At 53.4% G+C, this 18,285-nt stretch overlaps 1 protein-coding gene and 1 long non-coding RNA gene across 7 annotated transcripts in view; one reads left to right on the top strand and one right to left on the bottom strand.

The window, feature by feature from the left end:
* Positions 1 to 18,285, bottom strand: part of DPP6 (dipeptidyl peptidase like 6) — a 1,128,731-nt gene that overhangs the window by 119,150 nt on the left and 991,296 nt on the right. For all 6 annotated transcript variants that reach the window (XM_082473772.1, XM_082473771.1, XM_082473774.1 and 3 more), the window contains exons 9-10: positions 3,965 to 4,119; positions 2,361 to 2,458 (exon numbers count right to left, since the gene is read on the bottom strand). In XM_082473772.1, coding sequence (XP_082329898.1) covers positions 2,361 to 2,458; positions 3,965 to 4,119 — 253 coding nt within the window. The remainder of the gene's footprint in view (positions 1 to 2,360; positions 2,459 to 3,964; positions 4,120 to 18,285) is intronic.
* The window catches only part of LOC309666401, a 445,852-nt gene that overhangs the window by 130,783 nt on the left and 296,784 nt on the right, over positions 1 to 18,285 (top strand). The window lies entirely within an intron of this gene.

Here is an 18,285-nt window from a genome sequence, read left to right as displayed (position 1 = left end):
GGGAGTGTTGCCGGCCTACAGGCAGGATTTACAGCCGTGAGACGGGGTGACAGCCCTGTGCTGCGTGACTTATCTAATATTCACGGTCACCCACAAGAGCAAACCTTTTCATTACTAATATTCATCCCCATTTTGCAGCTGAGGAAACAGAATGACGCAGGCGAAGAGTAACTTGCCCAGGAGCACAGAACTGGGACCTGGGCCCCGACAGCCGGCCTGCGACCCTTCGCTGGGAACCAGCGGTTCTCAGTCTGCGGCATCTCCGACCGCCACGCGGCATCCACTGGGGGAAGGCAAGGACGTGGCTGAGGTCCCCACGGTGCAGAGGGCAGCCCCCACAGCAAGGGATTCCCTGGACCCGAATATCGGCAGGGCAGGGGCGAGAAAGCCTCAGACTTGGGGGGCCTCCTCTTCCAGGCCCCCCACTCGACACGCCCCCTCTCAAGCCTGCAATCCTTCACTTGCTTATAACCATTCATTCAAGGCCTATCCTTCCCCTACATCGTAACCTCTGTGTTTCATTCATGCTAAATTCTCAGTCTAACGGACACAAATAATAAACGCTCGATAAACGGCTGCTCACGTTGACTGCATGGTTTCTGACAGATCTGCGCTCACTTTGAAAAATCCCAAGGCTGTGACGGAGAAGGAGATGAGAAAGTGTGACATTAACATTCTGCGATTTACACTGCATAGGAAAAGCATCACCGCGTTTAGCTTAGGAAACTGGAGAAGCAAAAAACCTGAGGCCCGCATCTCAACAGCCCTGACGGAGGCGAATTTTTCCTTGTCCTTGAAGCTAATCAAGCCTGCGGAAACAGCATCACCAAATGGACTAAACGAGATTTTCAATTAACTCAAACAGATGGCTTAAATTTTCCAGGTGACTTTCCATATCAATTCAGAGAGTTTGCTGGACCAGGCCCCAGGAGGCTTGGCACGGACGGAGCTGGAAGAAAACAATGAAATGCCTGGGTCTTCGGCAGAGAAGACAAAGCAATAATCGCAATGTTTCTTCTATCCCAGCAAGAATATCATCAGCCAAATTGATTCGACTCCCCGACCAGCGCACACTAAGGACCCACTCCCCTAGGAGGGGCCATGGAGAGTCAGGCCTTGGGACCAGCTGCATGAGAAGGAAGGCCGCTCCAGGGCGGGGAGCGAGAGGTAGCGGGCAGCCCTGGGCTTGGCCTGTCCACCTGAGGGCCTCACAGCATTTTACACATCACTGGAGACAGAAGAGCTGAAAGAACCTCAGCGGGATCCTGCAGAGGCCCCTGGCAGGTGGGTCCTGCCAAGGACAGTGGTGGAAGCCACCACAGGGGGAATCCACGCCATCACGGACCAGTGGATCCAAGTGCCCGTGTGCCTCGCCCTGAGCTGGGCCTGTGGAGGAGTAAGAGTGGCTGAGGCCACGGCTCCTGCCCTTCCGGAAGCTGCCAGAAGCTACTAATAATGTAGAGTTTCGTAACTGAATAGTGAAGGCTCAGGCTGGAGTCACGGCAAAACGTGGGCTGGATATCTGCTGACCCTCAGAATGCATCATTCTCAACTTAACTGGGCCCACGTATAGACTTGCAGATCTATAAACGGGTGGATCCTGGTGCCATTCCCTTCTCCTCCTGAGTCTCCCATCAATATTCTCAACAGAGCGAGGTTTAACGCTGATATAAGTGGACTCTGGAAGTATAACCAGTCCCCAGCCTGCTTGAACTTTGGGACAGAATGAAATTGATATTCAGACCCCTTCACAAAGATAGATTTTACTCAGTTCTTTTGGTTAGGAAATAAAATCCACCTACAGCCTTTAATAACAAGACAGTTGCCTTTGTCAACATGTTCCACCAACTGCACGGTTGTTATGCCAACTGGGAGATTTGGTTTATTGGAACAGGATTCACCACTCAGTTCCTGGAGCTGGCAAAAGCCAGTAACGCTCTAAAATAATGCTCTGAAAACGGGGCGCCATTCACAGGAGGTCCGGTTACATGGATTTTCTTGGAAAGACTGCATCTGTTCATCCGAGGGGTGCCCTCCGAAGCCTGCCACGTGCCCGGCCATGGGCTCCCTCTGGACATGCGTGGTGGACCAGTCCTACCTGCCCCCACCGCCCCTGAAGCCCAGCCTCCGGGGAAGGAGAATCTGGGCCTGACGTAAGGCAAGAAATAGTAGCATTGGTTTGACTGGTGTTCCTTTCCCAGGAAAACCACATCATAAAGCAGTAAGGAAAACTTTAGAAAATGTACCTTTTTCTTGGATGTTTAGATTAGCAGGAAGATAAATCTGAGCCTAAGAGACCATGTAAATGGACACTGGTCTCGTTATTACCGCCTTAACATAACTGAGGAAAGGGTGCAAACCTCATCCGTGGGTCGTCAGGCGGCATCATCTCCAGGTCGTGCGTGGGTCCATTTAGGCCAATGACGTGCAGGGAGATACTGGGGTTTTCACATCCAGCCTGGGAAGTAAAAGGGGACAGAGACGTGAGTGAGCCGCCTCCCGCCTGGACTGGCCTGGGCACTAAGGCTGCCAGGAGATTCACAAGAGGCTCAGCGTGGGGAGGACGGAGTCCTTTAGGAGGAAGCTGCTCATCCCTGCTCCCCCTCCCTGGACACGCACTGGCCTGGCAGGGCAGGAAAGACAAGCTGCTGGGTCTGGCGGCCCAGCTCCTCTGCCCCCACAGACGGAGATGCTGGGGTGAGGGAGGGACTCAGGCCCACACACGGCAGGCGTCAGATGGGTCACCAGCTCATGCCTCCGATTTGGAAGTGGGCGTCTGAATTCTGTTGGCCAGAATATGCTGACTTTCTATTAAAACGTGAAACCCCAAATCCTGAGCCATCTGGGCTTTATAATTCCAATTTCAGAGCACCTGTCCCAGAGTTCACTGTAAAATCAGGGGGCCTGTACCTTTCTGGATTTCAGGTCATTACATCACTCCTGGATTGGGGGGGCTCTCATAAAAGGATTCACCAGGGAAACCATTCCATTTCTAGGTGATCTATGGCTTCCAGCCTCCTGAACCGTGAGAAATAAATATGTGTTGTTTAAGCCACACAGTCTGTGGTGCTTGTTACAGAGCCTGAGCTGACTGATACACCTGGTGTTTCCTTTCTCTGGCTTGGGACCCTGGGGACATCACTGGCCTCGCTTGGACATTGTCGCCCCTCTTGCTGCAAACTGCAGGCTGGAACGTCCCGTATTTCTGGTATACACGGCACGTGGCATCAGCTCCCAGAGCCCTCTGATGGCTTGGAAGCTGAGGCCCAGGGCTCACTGGCAGAGGCTGGAGGGGTCCTTCCAAGGCAGCCCCGGGTGGACGTGGGGACCCTGTCACCAGGTGGGTGCAGGCAGAGTTGCGTCCACTCTCTTGGGCACCAGCCTCTCTCCAACTGAGTGGGCGGTAGAGGTTTCGGCATCAGGCCCTCCCTTCGCGCCAGGACGTTGTGACTTGTTAACAAAGCGGGCTTTGGCTATCCGTCCCCTGCCCCACTCCTGCACCCTTGCTGTTCTGCTGGCTTTTTGTGGGAAGCAATCAGAAACAGTATGGGTCAGAACATGACCAAGGATAGAACAGCCCAGGCCCAGGGGACCAGGCACAGACAGGGGTCTTTCTGACCTCCCAGAATTTAAAAAAGGAACTAGAGGACAGGGTGCCCCCAGAGTGGGCAGTGTGAGTTTTTGTCACCATGGACTCACAAGGGAGGTAATGTATTTTGGTTGCAATGCAGCTTAGACAAATGATTAACGGTAGTTCCATTATTTAAAAGAAAGTAAACCTGCCGAAAAATTCAACTGAGCAAAGATGGGAATTTAATGCAATGTAATGGGAAATAATTAATCTAGCCTCTGTTTACTGCACTGCTCATAACACGTCTGATTATCACAGCTCCACGCTGGGAGTCAGCTGGGCGGGGGAGCTGATGAATAATGCAGAGCTGCCCTGCTGCTGCTTCCCGCCTACCTTGGGGTAGTGGTAGGACTTCACGGTGGGGTAGACGGAGCCGGTGTAGGTGGGCAGCTCCATGACTGGCACCCGGGAGTCGTTGATGGTGGCGTAGGCGAGCCGCGTACCATCTGGAGACCACCAGTGGGCGATGTGGGTCTTCAAAATCTCCTCTAAGGGAAACAAACAAAGCAGAGGACTGTGGATGGCATGGATGGAGTATCGGCCAGGGCTGCCCGGGCACCACTGTAGCTGGACAGGAAATCACGAGCCCCCTCGGGGACATTTAACTTCTACAGCCTCTGAGGAGGCTTCCCTGTGCCCGGGATACGCCTTCATTTCAGAGGTGCCTGGTCTGACCACCAAACCCTAGCACAGCAAACCCAATCAATCAAGGCCCAACCGAACAGAGGCTAACTGTCTAAAAACCATTTTTTGGGGCACAAATTTGAGTATGATGAGCCCAGCAAGTCTTTTCTGAATTGACTTATTATTGTTCTGTTGTGGGTTATTATTTTAAGATGATCAGAAAAAGAGAATTAGAGGAGATATATTCACTCTGAAGCAGGGCACACCCAGGCAGAACCAAGTGAGGAAGTAAACTGTGTTGCAGGTTGAATCCCAGAAAATCGACTTGCAGGAGACGCCTAGGGATCGCGCCGGCACACAGACCCCCTCACGCACAGCCGTGCAGGAGGGGAAGGTGTTCAAAGGCCAGCAGGCTCCGCACTCTGAAGCACGGAGGTGATTTCACTCCGCATGGCAGAAACAGAATGGCCTTCTCTTGTGCGGGACCAAAGAGGAAACAGCAATCCTCTCAGGCTTCCACCAGGAGCAACCATCACTCCTGCCCGCCCCAAACAGTCTTGGCTAATTAGAGTTTTGACTAGGGATGAGTGCTGTAGGATCTGTTATCTATTCTAGAAAGAACAATTCTACCGTGTCTTTTGAACAAGCCAAGAGAAGACACTTCCCAGGTACAACTCGTTAGAGTGCTAGGGTCACAGGAGCATCTCGGTGCGAAACAGCTCTAAGGTTGGCAGATTCCTCCTTGTACACGCTCTGTATTTTTATAAACCAAATCCCCCTAGGTTTGTTTTTAAAATGAAGACCAATACAGCTCTATAATCACATACTGTGAGTCCCATTCACTGGTCGTTATTAGGTGTAGACCATAAACCGGCTCTGTGAGCCTGTGGGGACAGAAAGGTAACTGAGGTGCCTGAGAAAACAGAGTGAGTGCACCAACCACACAGGGCAGGATGTGAATCAGAGTAGAGCCGAGGGGTGACAGCCACCGGGGGGAAGGGTCACAGAGATGAGAGAAGCAAGGCAGCAAGGCCAGGAGCTGGGCCAGCCTGATGGCCCGGCCAGGGGGGCACGGGGATCTGCCGGCTGCAGGATGGAGACGGCGGGGGGCAGGGGAGCCGGGGCGCAGGGCCGCGTCAGTCAGGGCCCTGCTGCAGTGGCTACAAAAGCATTCCACAGCCAAGTTCAGGACTGAAAGTGGGGCACTGCAACTCCTTCTCCCGGGAGACTGGCCGACCAGGCAGTTTGTCCCTCCATCACTGGCTCCACTGGCCTGGTTTCTCGGTGCGACAAGCCCCCATGTTGCGTGGGACCTGCAGTAGCAATGCTAGGAGTTATTCCCTTCATGAAGTGCTGGTCTCCCTCTAAATACGTCTCCCTGGCCCTCCGAGGGCTTTCCTCCAGGCCTGCTGGCAGCCTGCAGGGACCCTGACCCAGGGTGACCCAGGGTGACCCGGGACCGGCACCAGACAGTGGAGTCTCACCCACCATGAAGCCCCTGGCATATCTGACTTCCCATCACCCGGACACATCCCAGGCTGGCAGCACAGCTGATCAGTGAAGGATGGTGAAGGGGCCCCGAGTCCTGGGTTCTGCCCCTGTCCTGCCATCGACCGCGGAGGCCCCGAACAAGCCCCCAGCTGTCAAGCAAGGGGCACAGCGGCTGCCTCTAACACGTCCTCCCTGACAGCATTTTGTGACCTTGCGGCATCCGAGAAACGACTCAGAAGCTTCTGCAGAGCCGATAAAAACCCAAAGGTCTGCTGAGGGGGAAAAAAAAAGGAAGTCAGCCAACTCTCCAGTGCTTGTAATGTTCCAATGTCTTCGGCGGCCAGCAAAGTGACTTTCAGGTGCGGGTGTGGAAGGAGGGGATGGAGAAATGACTTTATCCAGCACCACCTGACTCGTCTGGCCGGCGCGTGTGGGACAGTGGGCAAGAGACTCCAGCAGATGGTCAGCTGGAAAACACAGGCACCATTCGCAACGCACCTTCTGGGTGGTTCTGCCCCATGGCGTCTGTGCTGCAGGGCTGGGAGCGCGGGGACATCAGGGCACGAGGGGAATCACTGGCAGTGAGTGGGACACAAGGGGCAGAGGGCCAAGGAGGTGGCGTCCGCCTGAAACCAGCCGCGCAAGCCTGGCCACGGCTCTCACGGCACATTCATTCACGGCCAGAAAATCCCCACAGAAAAGCGGTGGGTGCAACAAAGGCTTCTAGAAGAGGCAGCATCGCACAAGAGCAAGCAGACCACACAGTCCCTGCTGACACAACTCTTCTGAGGCTTCTCTTTGACCCCGAGCGACCTCCTGAAATGGGAGGGACAGCAAATCAGCAGCCTTGGGGGGTCCTGCCACCTTCACCCCCAGACGGGCCCAGGGGTGCAGGAGGGCACTGCTAGCTTCTCATCCACCTGTCATGTGTCCACCTCATTTCTAGAACTTGCCCTCAGACCAAAAGGAAACGCTCCTGCTTTGGTCTGGTCAGTGCAGGGCAGGGGGTCACACATGCAGGGGTGAGAGAGACAAAATCAGGGGAGAAGGGAGGCCTGATGCTGGGCTGACAAGTACTATTTCTGTCCCTTCTGTCAGCAGATGCCAGAGTATTTCCACTGAGCTCAACGCATTGCTCAGAGAACACAGATGCAGAAAAGGACCACAGGCTTCAGACAATAAATGTGCTGGTCGGAAGGGAATCTGGAAACCACACAGTTCAGGGATGACAAATATCTGGTGTGTGTGTTGGCAAATGTTCCTTTCAATTCCATCCCACAGCAAGATGCTCACAAATAAAAAAGAAATTCCTCCATGCCAAAGGCCGGGCCATACACAAAGGGTGGCTGCAGTTTATTTTCCCCAAATGTCCTTTAACACATTGTTCCTTGGTGTTTTTATTTTCCTGTGAGTTAGCTGCTCATTAAAGAGATAAAGTAAGGATAAGAAAGTACGCGGAAAAGGACCAGGCAAATGAAATCGTGACATTTTTGTGTTAATTGAGAACGTCCCTATTCTCCAAATGTTTTCTTCAGGCTTCTTGCTTAATGAGGCAGTTGGCTTAAATGCCATGAATCAAATGTAGTTTATGGACAGAGTTTTGCAGGGAAAAAAAACCTATTTCATCCACTGAATTAACTGCATGAACGCTTGGCTTGGAACAACAGGAGAAGCTTGCCTTTCTGAGCAAGTACAAGTAACTTGTGAGAACGGGAGGATCCAGCTTTCCTTCCACCTTCCCTGTCCCGTCCAGCGACCTTCTCAGAATCAAGTAAGAAAGATACATTTGGGGACATTCACTTGAAGAGGCAGAAATTTTTATCCATGCAGCTGAAGCTCACAGTAGGATCTGGGCCCATTTCCCTCACTTCTTGTCATCGTATCTCAAAGAAGCCAACTCCACTATGTGAATGTTGTCATTCACGCCACACACGTTAAGGGCATATCCATATCCGGAAGGACAAAATCCCCTTTGGGTTCAAGGTGATGAAGGTCAGTCCAGCCAAGAGGAGGAATTCTCGAGTTTTCCAGATGCAGAATAAGAGGGGGCCCCCAAGGTCGGTCCACCATGGTTGCCCGGAATCACTTAGGGAGGTTCTCAGGGCAACGCGGGAATGGTGGGTGCTTCCCGTCACAGACGCTTGGGCCCACTCCAGGCAGCACAGTCAGTATGTACTGGGGTGGGGGAAGGGCACAAGCCCCTTCTAAGCAAAAGCTCTGCAGGTGACTTTCGTGTACCTGCCGGTTAATATGTCACATCTGATCAAACAGGCACTGCATTCTGGAAATGCATGCCTGTGGTCTGCTGACAGAAAAACGCCACCTGCCATTTCAGTAAACAAAGGACGCTGCTGCCTTAAAGCCACCAGCCACTGCAGCCCACGGTGCGCCCTGAGGGGGATCCAGGATGGAGGAAAACAGGGTACTGGCCCTAGATCGTGACGATGCGTATCTGGGAATAATTTCAGCGAGACCAGACTCCGGCATCTTCCCGTACACAGAAAAGCCCTGCAAGCATAAACTTGAGATGTCTGGTTTTTGTGATTAGCAGTACTTTTTGATATGTGATTACATGATTTTTTCCAGCAAAAACTCCTGTATATCCTGGTTCCTCCCTTTCCTCTTTGGAACAGTCCCTCAGAGCTATCTGAGAGGCTGTCTCCCAGGCTATAGTCCTCAGTAAGATCCTTGAGTAAGACACAACTTGCATCTTTTTTTTTTTTAAAGATTTATTTATTGATTGATTGATTGCTATGTTGGGTCTTCGTTTCTGTGCTAGGGCTTTCTGTAGTTGCGGCAAGTGGGGGCCACTCTTCATTGCGGTGCGCGGGCCTAACTTGCATCTTTTAGGTTGTGTGTTTTTTTCAGTTGAAGGTCTTATTAGCATATAGGAAACAGGCTTCCAAATTATTGGGGGGGGTGTATACCTACTTGAACAGAAGAAGAGTAGGTTCTGCTTAAAAGTCTGTTGTAGGTTGAACTGTGTCCCCCTAAAAGATATGATATCCTAATCTCTGGTACCCATCAATGTGACCTTATTTGGAAATGGGGTCACTGCAGATGTAATTAAGATGTACATTAAGATGAGGTCGTACTGGAGGCGGACGGGGGCCCCTAACCCGATATGACTGGTGACCTCATGAGGAAAAGTAAAGAGACACAGAGACAGACAGGGGACAATGCCAGGTGACGGCAAAGGCGGAGAGTGGGGTGATGGGTCTACAAGCCAAGGAACAGCAAGCAGGCCACCACCAGAAGCTGGAAGAGACACCCTGATTTCAGACTTTCAGCTTCTAGAACTGGAACAATACATCTCTGTCATTTAAAGCCATCCAGTTTGTGGTCTTTTGTTATTGTAGCCCCAGGAGCCCGCACAAAGTCATGACTGTATTGGTTGCCATAGAAGCAGCTCCTTGCTAGGAGAATGCTGGTAGGAGAGAGTCAGCTGAATTCTGCCCTGAAACTCAGCAGGGTGAATTTCTAAGCCAGACCTGACAAGGATGGGGGGTGCCCGCTGGCCTGAGCCCTAACAGCAAGCTGGGCTGGACCTGGCCTCCTCTGCCCCCGGCGCACACGCACACACGCATTCACGCACTCACACACACACGTCTGACGCTTGTGCTGGGCTGCATCCTGCAGGCCCTGGCACAGACCGTCCCAGCCTCCAATGGGCGGATCGAGCTGGCTTGTCTCAGCTTCCACCCAACATGCTGGGGACCTGCTGTGACTGGGACCCTTCCTGAACCCCAGTCAGGTTCAAGTGCATTTTCTGGTTTAACATGTGCCAGACCCCACTGCAAGCACTGTGCATGGGACAACTCATCTCCTGACAGCCCTCACGCTGCTAGATAAATCGCTCCTCTTCAGGTCTAATCCCCTGCAATTACACGCCGAGGTTCCGCCCACCCTCCCGGACCGGACCTGGCCCGTTACTGCCGAGCGCTCCCCGCGCAGCCTTCAACCAGGAGAGTCACCAGCAGTCACCACAGGGACACAACAGCAGCAGGAGTCTCAGTGCCAGGCTCGGGGTCAGAGCCACAGCCCGAGGCTTCCTCGCTCCTCTGACGGCCGGCTCTCCTGCCCAGATCCCTCTCCCGCCCTGTGCTCCCCCGAGGCCCCACCACGCCTCCACTGTGTCTGCTCACGATTGGCAGAGAAACCTCCACCGCCCCTTCCTGAGCCTGGTGATCAACAAGTAAATGTGCGTCTGAGGGATGTCATGTTTTATTCTACAGCCTTCACCCTCGCCACATACTTCACTTGCCTTTGCTAATCTTGGATACTCACAAGAACCCTGGATTAAGCCCCTTTTTACAGCTGAGAAACTGGAGGTTGAGAGAAATTAACTTGATGGAGTTAAAGACTGAGGGCTCGATACATCCTAAACCCTATGCCAGAGCACGGGAGAGGTGAAATTCTGTAGTCTGAAATGTAGTAAACAAAATATGACCACCACTCCCACCCCTCACCCAAGTGAGCAGAAACCTCAGGAATGTAGGGGTTGGGGACACAGAAGGTCTCTTTCTTTTGGGGGGAAATTAGAGAAAGCTCTTGGGGAGGTGGCATGCGACCTGTTCCCCAATAACCCAACCTTTCTTTTAGGAAAGGAAGCAATGAATCACAGCTGGGCACATGGTCTTCCAGAATAAAGACCCTTCCCTGCCTCCCGTGTGAAGGGGGGGAGGTGTGAAGTCAGGTGGGAAGGGGGGAACTCTTGCCCATGGGCTAGGACAGAAGGTCTGAGTAACCTTTTTCTTTAAGGTCCTCCTTTAAAGGAAAGGGGGTGGCGGCTACTGCCTCTTCCCTGTCCTGCTGGCTGGAGAGCAGACACGAGGTGAGACTTTGTAGACCAAGCAGGTGGCAAACGCCATAGTATGGACCTAGGGGGTCCAGAGTAGGTCACAAAGTTCCTGAGGTCCTCAACGTCAGACAAACCCACGGAGCTAGAGATGTAGGTCAATGTCACTCGCAAGTAGAAGACAGAGCGCCAGCCATCTGGGGGGTCTGCAAAGGACCCGCGCCCAGGAAAGGACATTCGTTCATCTGTCTTCCGACAGTACTTTAACAAGGAAGAGAGACTTCTACTTCCATTCGCAAGTTGAGGCCGGACCTGCAATCCCCCAGGGGGTGGCCTCTGCACCAGATGCCGGAAAACGAGGGTCCACAGGGGTGATGGAGGGTCGTGCAGACCTGGAAGGGCGTGGGGAGAGGCAGCGGGGAGAGACAGTGGGTACCAGGAGGCCGGGGACAGAGGCAGGCTTGCGTCTCCCCGACTGCTGCGGCCCAGGCTTCCCCAGGCCGACAGGCCGCTCGGGACTGGATCTGGCTGAAAAGAACCCCAAGGCAGACGAGGGGCCGCAAACATGAGACAGAATGGAAATGAGAGGCTTCAGAGCCCTTTGGGGAACCTACTGCCGTGTTCTCTCAGGGCTCTTCCAACGCACGTGCTCCTGCAGGACCGGCTCCTGCAGCCTCACCTTCCTGGGGCAGGCGGGAAGGCCAAGACCCATTTTTATCCGGAGCAGGAGGCTGAATCTGACCCCGCACACACATTTCTATGAGCTGTGCAGCTCGGGAGGGGGGAGGGGTGCAGAGACACATCTACGTCCTCTCTGCGTTTCTGAATGGCCGGAGGTCACAGACAGCCCCGCTGCCGGCACGGCAAGACCAAGAACGCTCATCCTCCTGCTTTTGATTCAGCCGCCTGCCATTTTTCCAGTTCAGTTATTTCCCGGTATCTCGTGCTCCAGCTCACTACTGGGGCGGGCCAGCCGCACCATGAATCCCCTGCTGCCTGGATTTTCTGTTGAGAATGCAGTAGTCAGGAAGCAGACTGTGTTTTCTTAGAGATACAATGTAAATTCATAGACTGCCTCCAAAAGCAAAAAGTAAGATGTTCCTGAATTTATAATTACTGCAGAAGTGGCTAGACCATCGCTTAAGGCAAAAGGTTCACAGGAGGCCTTCTGTGTCTATGGCTTCCAAACCCCCAGTCTCGTAAGCTTGACCAATTGCCTTTTACTGTTTTCCCCGAGGCCCTGTAGGCTCCTGTGCCACACCTGGCCCATGAATTTAACTACCGGGTGGACTCATCTGGGGGAGATCTTCGGGTGCACAGCCACTTGGAGTAGACAAACGTCAGAAGCATCTTCCAAGGCTGAACCCATAAAACCCTCTTGACATCATTTTTGGGTTATTAATGCTCTTTGTTTCCCTGGGGGGTCATTTATACCTTAGTACAAATTCCTCTACTGAGCTCGACACCTTGCTTAGTGTGGCAGACAGTATTTTCCAAAATCGGCCCTGGCGACATTTCCGGGACTTGACGCTCTCCCATTAATAAGAGGTGAGGCCTTGGTCCCTTCCGCTGGACCCGGAGCAGTCCTCTGCAGCCGCTGAACCAACAGGATGCAGCACAAGTGACGTATGTGGCTTCTAAGGCTGGGTCATGGGAGCCCGTGTGCTCCCGCCCCGGGCTCTCCCTGGCCTGGGCTGCTCCCCGTCGAGACCGCCCACCACACTGTGGGAAAGCCCAGCCACGTGTCAGACGTCCCCGCCAGCACAGCTCGGGGCCCAGCTGGCAGCCAGCATCAGCCCTGGGACGCCTGAGGGAGCGCACCTTCAGGTGGCTCCAGCCCAGCCTCCCAGCTGGTGCGGAGGAGAGAGGAGAGCTGTGCCTGCCTAGCTCTGCCCACCTTCCAGGGGCCACTGTTTAAGCCTTTGCATTTGGACCCCTGAGAACAAAACAACTTCAGCTAAGAAGAGCTTTGAAAAGAAAGATGGCCGGGGAGGAGGAAACGTGGGCTGGTGGGTTGGGCTCCTGTTCCTGCACGGTCATCTTTCTGTGGGCTTTCCCTGCTCTTTCCTCTTCACGTTCACCGTGGGCACTTGAGGGACCTTCCAGCACTTATGCCGCTGCCCTCTATTCACCCGCTCCACGCCCGGGCAGGGGACCACATGTCAGAGACGTTCATTCATCCAGCCATCTGCCCGCTCATCACTCAGTGGATAAGAAACGTCTAACAAAGCAGACAGAGGACACGCTCAGTGCTGGACACACAGAGAAACCGGCCCTTACGACGGTCTTTCAGTGCCTCGGAGAACGAGAACCACGTCTGCTGACTTGTACCCCTCCCCTGAGGAAGCACTTTAGAACAAAGCTCTCAGTCTGAATTCAAGTTTATTTTTGAAGTAGGGGGTCCCAGCATGGGCCTCGGCCAGGATTCAGACAAATGTGAGGAAGGCAGGAGACGCTGCTGAGAGCTGGATTTCCTGAGGCTCGGGGACGGGGAGGGGAAGAGCCAGCCGGTCTCTGGTCTCTGTGCTGGTCCCGTGGCCCGGCCCTGCGGTCAGACCCTTGCCTCCTAGGGCCTCCTGCCGCCCCTCGTGCCGGGCCAGAGGGCAGCCGCTCCTGGACAGAGGGCCCCATGCTCCCGAGCCGCGTGCCTCATGTGTAAGTAAATTCCTGCCTCGCATCCCCTCCCTTACTCTAAATTCCCATGCTGGTGTGAAGGAGGCATTAAGGTCCTAATCAGGAAGATAATCAAGCGATAATCAAACACACGCAAACATGAGGGGCCCTGATCTGGAGGATGTGCTTTCTGGGGAGAAGAAGCTGAGTCTGGAGAACTCGCAGGAAGGTGAACCCGGCAGGGACACAGGCCGGTGGCTGGAGAAGCTGAAGACACAGGGCCCCTTCTCAGGCCCAATCTTGTGCTCATTATCAGAGTTTTTTCTGAGGAGGGTCCCCCAAGTCACATGAGCTTTGGGTCCCACAACAGTGAGATATGTCCTAGTAGAGAGAAAAGTGCCTTTTGGAGAAAAACCCACACAAAAATAGCATCACCTAGGAAAATGGTTTCCACCTACTACTCCGGAGGCCACTTGCCATCTTGGGGAGACCCGGACCCCAGCTCTGATCCCACGGCTTTGGGCCTCTCTTCCTTGACTGTGAAATCAGGGGTTTGGCTTACATGACTTTTTCTCAACCTTTCTGAATACGAGCACACCTTCTTACAGGAAAACACTGCAGATAGCACATTTTAATCCAGTTTGAAATAGTCAACGTGTCTTTTAGAATAATTTGTATTTCGTTCATCACAAGAGCGTCTGCACATATTGGACGGACAGTTAATTGTACGGTGGCGTACAGTTTATTTGGTCCCTTGGATAAGCAAGTGCAGGCGCGGACTCACAGACGCCCCGACCAGGCCCCACGGCCCACTTCCCCACCCTGACTAAGATGTGGATGGAACTTCCTTTGAGCAGGTTCTAGAATGTCCGCCACCAGACAGAACACCATCCTGTTTCCTGAGCTCCTGGCAAAGTAACCAGCAGCCACGAGCAGAGGGTGGCCAAGGCTGCGGCAGGCTCTGTCTACTGGAAATCTGTGAGTCTAGACCAGCCCGAAGGTAGGCCTGGCCGCGGCGGGCGCGCTCGGGATGTGGCGGGAGGCGCAGAGCAGACCTGGCGCTCAGTGAGGACACGAGCTCGGGCCCCTGCTCCTCAGCCCCGGCCTCTCTGAGCATCTCCTGATCTGCCCGCCGACCTGCCCCCAGAGGACCTGGAGGTGGCCTCCAGAGCTCCAAAGCCGCTGGCATGCTGGTGTCAGTGAGCGGGGTCGCGGGCCCTTGTTCAAGGTCAACATTCCCGCCTGTGTGCCCAGGGCCTTCCCCCGGTGACCACGCTGAGTACCAGCCACTCGAGCGCTGCGATGCACGCTCTGGGGTACAGAAGAGACTCAGGGAATTGGCTTCCGCCTTAAGGATCTCACACAAAAGGGAAAACCTTACCAGCGACCAGGAAAAACGAGACCTGCACATAAGCATCTGACCTCCCTCATCCTCAGGGCAGGTGGCCACAGGAAGAAGGGGCTCTTGCTGCAGAATGACTTTGCCTGCATTTAAAAAACCATGCAAGACCCCAAGCAATGAAGGCCTGTCGGGCCAGCGTCAGTTGTGCGCTGTCTTTGGGTAGGGAAGTCGGGTGCAGGAGAGAAGACGGAGCCTGCGTGAACTGGGCTGGGCTTCTGCAGACACCACGCGGATCCCTGCAGGGCAGTCACTCTCCCAGGCGCTGGGCGGGGGGAGGGGTGGGTGAGGGCCGGGGAGAGGCTGCGTGTGATCCTTGGAGGGACCAGAGGTGGATGGGGAGGACGGTGTCGACCGTGGTGGCAGACCTCGTTTTCCGCTGTTCTGCTCTAATGTTCAATGAGCAGCACGTGTGCTAAGTCAGGTATCACACAGTGCTGACCACTGGGTGGCGGTCAGACGGGAGGGTGACTGTCCATCCCCGAAGGCGTCCTGGAGAGGGACCTGGAGGGAGCCATGTGCACAGCATCCTGCCCTACATGAGGTGCTCAGGAGGATGGACCCTGGAGCTAGACTCTTGAGCTTCACATTCTGGCAGGGCCACTCACAGGCTGTGTGACCTTAGGCAAGTGACTCAGCCTTTTGGTGCCTCAGTTTTCTCATCTGTAAATGGGGATGATAACAGTATCTACCTCACTGGGTTGTTGTAAGAGTTATATTAGTTATTACACATGAATGCACTAGCAAGCCCTGCACAACATCTGTTATCACCATGGAATGCACATCAGCCTGGGTCTTTGGAGATTGGTCGTCAGGGTCCCAACTGAGGGAGCAGAAGCTCAAACGCAAGATGAGCCTGGACCAAACTGATGTGGCCACTGTGGTACGGCCTTGTGTCTGGTGTGCCCGGGCACCTGGTGACAGAACCCGCTCGCCATCAGGGAAACCTCAGTGTCCATCACCCTCGCCGCTGGTCCTGGTAACTGGAGGAGAGAAAAAGCAAACGGCTCACGCTCCCTGGAGGGCCCTGGCGGGTTATCTCCGCCTCGCTGGGAACAGCAAGCCGCAGGGGATACACTAGCTGCTCAGGGCAGGAACGTTGCTGCTTTTTCATTGTTCATTTTGTAAAGCGCCTGCAGAAGTTATATTGCCTGCCACAAAACAACCCCAAACCGACCCCCACTGAAGTCCTGCCCCCTTTTCTTTTTTATAATTAATAAGACCTTGGCGAGGATAGTAACGCTAGGAAGACAGGGCTGATCCAGGCAAAGTGGAGAAGAAAGCGGAGGTTACCTCGTCTGGCAGCCCTGACACAGACAGCACTTCACTGTGACCCCTCCTCTAACCCCAGGTCTGGGCCAACCATTCTTTCCTTCTTCCCATCAAAACTTACAGGCAAAACGTTCATGCGTGTGTGTCCACGTGCGTGCGTGCGTGTTTCAGTAAGTTTTCATGTACCCCTCCAAACAACCACTCCAAGTAGGTACCATTATTACCTTTATTTTTCCCTTAAGGAACTTAAAGGGATAAAAGTTTAAATAATTGGCTCAAACAACACAGCTAGTATGTGAAAGGAGTATATCTGTGGAAAATACTGAAAGAGACATTTATCTTTGGTATGTTCCCATCTCCATTCTGCTTTTCTTACCACTCTCCCACCACAGCCCCGGTGCCCACCTGTGATTCTGGATCCCGTGCGAGCCACTGAACACGAAATGAAAATGAACTTGGCCAGCAGATCTCCAATCATCCCCCCACTGCTACTCTCTGCAAGGCCAACTGCCAGGTGGTCAGGCAGCCCTGGAGAGAGTCTGCCATTTGTGCCCTGGCGCTGACCAGAAATGGTTTTAAGTTCAGCTCCTGAAACGTGGTCCATTTAAAAGAGAACGTTCCACCACAGTACTCCTGGATGGTAACTTAATAATCTGTAATAGTGACTGGTTGAGGTAAAATGTATTATCAACCCTACAGCGATTTTTAATTTCCTTAGACAGTCATATTTTTCTTCCTGGTATTTTGCCAAAGCTGATCATCCTGTTAATAATATTCACAAGAAAGTTAAAAATGACTGACATTCTGAAATTGGAATTTTAATTGGATAGTGACTTAACTACCAACTGAGATTTACCGCCGTTTGTATTTATGAAGAATCCGTTTCTTAAAAGTGCTGACTCTATTTTGTCCTCTTCTGAAAGTTAGAATTTTTCACCACAAAGCAAAATTATAGCCTTAAAATTATATGTAACATTTCTTTTATACATTGACTTCAGCTTTAAAATTAGAAGACGAGAATATTTCCTTTTAGGATGCACTGCAGAAAAAGCTCATTACGTTCCATATTTTCAAAGAAAATCCTAACAGAGCAATAGTCACCTTAATCAGCCTGAGACAGTCTGCATAACTATTTCTTAACATCAGTGAAAACGTATTTTAAAAATAATGGATATCAAAAACAATGTGTATCAGGAAATTAGGTCTCAAGTTTTTGTATTTCTTTCTAAAAAGGAAAGTTAATTAACTGTGAATTATAAACAGCACTCGGAACAGTTTCCATACCTAACTGCATCAAATTATGAAATAGTCTTGGCTCTATTGTTCAAAGAACGAGAGGCTGCCTTTCGACTTGTACAGATAGGTCCTGACTAGGGAGACACAGCTCAGAAATTCTGTGTGAATGCGGGGAGGGGGATCCCGGTCACCCCAGGTACGGTCACACGGTGGTGCCGCGCTGCCTTTAGCGTGGACGGGAGACTGCAAAGCAGGCAAATCCCCGAGCTCAGGGCCAAGCCACTGCCCACAGCCCACCCCGTCCCCACCTGCTCCCGCCCCCTGAATTTCCCGGGCCTGCAACTGGCCTCAACCTGCAGTCGCTCAGTGTGCCTCGGGCCGAAGACGTGAGGTCCCAGTTCCAGGTGGGAAGGTGAGCTGTACGCTGCCCCAAGCCCAGACCACGTACCTGAGCGGAGAGTTCTTCCTCTGAAACCAGCTGTGCCCGTGGAGGGGAGAGGATGGAAGAGAGGTGGCGGCGATGGTCCGGGGGAAGCCCACCCCTCCCCCCCACCCTTTCCTTTGAAGCAGCCGAGGTGGTTGCCATGGACGGCCTGAGCGGGAGGGCTCCGTGGATTTCACACGGGGACAGTCCTGGGGGGTCAACAGGTGTGAGCTGGTACTACCTGCACACCCAGGCCCTCCCAGGCTGGCCCCCGTGCACCCCGCGTGCACCTTCGTGCGCCTGCGTATAATATTACGCCGAATTACTGAACAATGACACGAGTCCCATAAACCCCCGCTAAGTCCTGTTTTGTAACTTTGGCAACCCAACAATTTAGGACTACATTTTAGTTCTACAGTGTTCAGAGGAAGGAAAGGCAAGATTTAGAGTCTGGGTGGGGCTGGAGGAGGGGGAGGGGAGGCCTTGGCGGAGCGGGATCAGGTCGCCCCTGGGGAGGCCTCCCACCTCCTGTGTCCAGAGCTGCTCAAATCCACTGAGAAAGACACCCCAGGCCGGAGGGCAACCCGCCCACACGGTGCGCGGCACACAGTGAGTGCTCAATACATGGCTTGAACTGGACTAAAGAGAGGTGATCAGAGCGAAGGGGGCCCATGCCCTGGGCCCACGTCCGTCCACAGGGCTTCCCCTGCCTTTGACGTGGACCCTACAGGCTTCCCCGGCTCTCTAGCCCAGCCTGCGCGTCCAGGCCCCGGGACAGCCTGAGATCAGAGCGGCAG

This window comes from Balaenoptera physalus, assembly GCF_965194825.1.
Source record: "Balaenoptera physalus genome assembly, chromosome: 8".
NCBI classification, from domain to species: Eukaryota; Metazoa; Chordata; class Mammalia; order Artiodactyla; family Balaenopteridae; genus Balaenoptera; species Balaenoptera physalus.
Note: the sequence above shows the minus strand (reverse complement) of the source record. Positions and strands in the feature narration are given on the sequence as shown.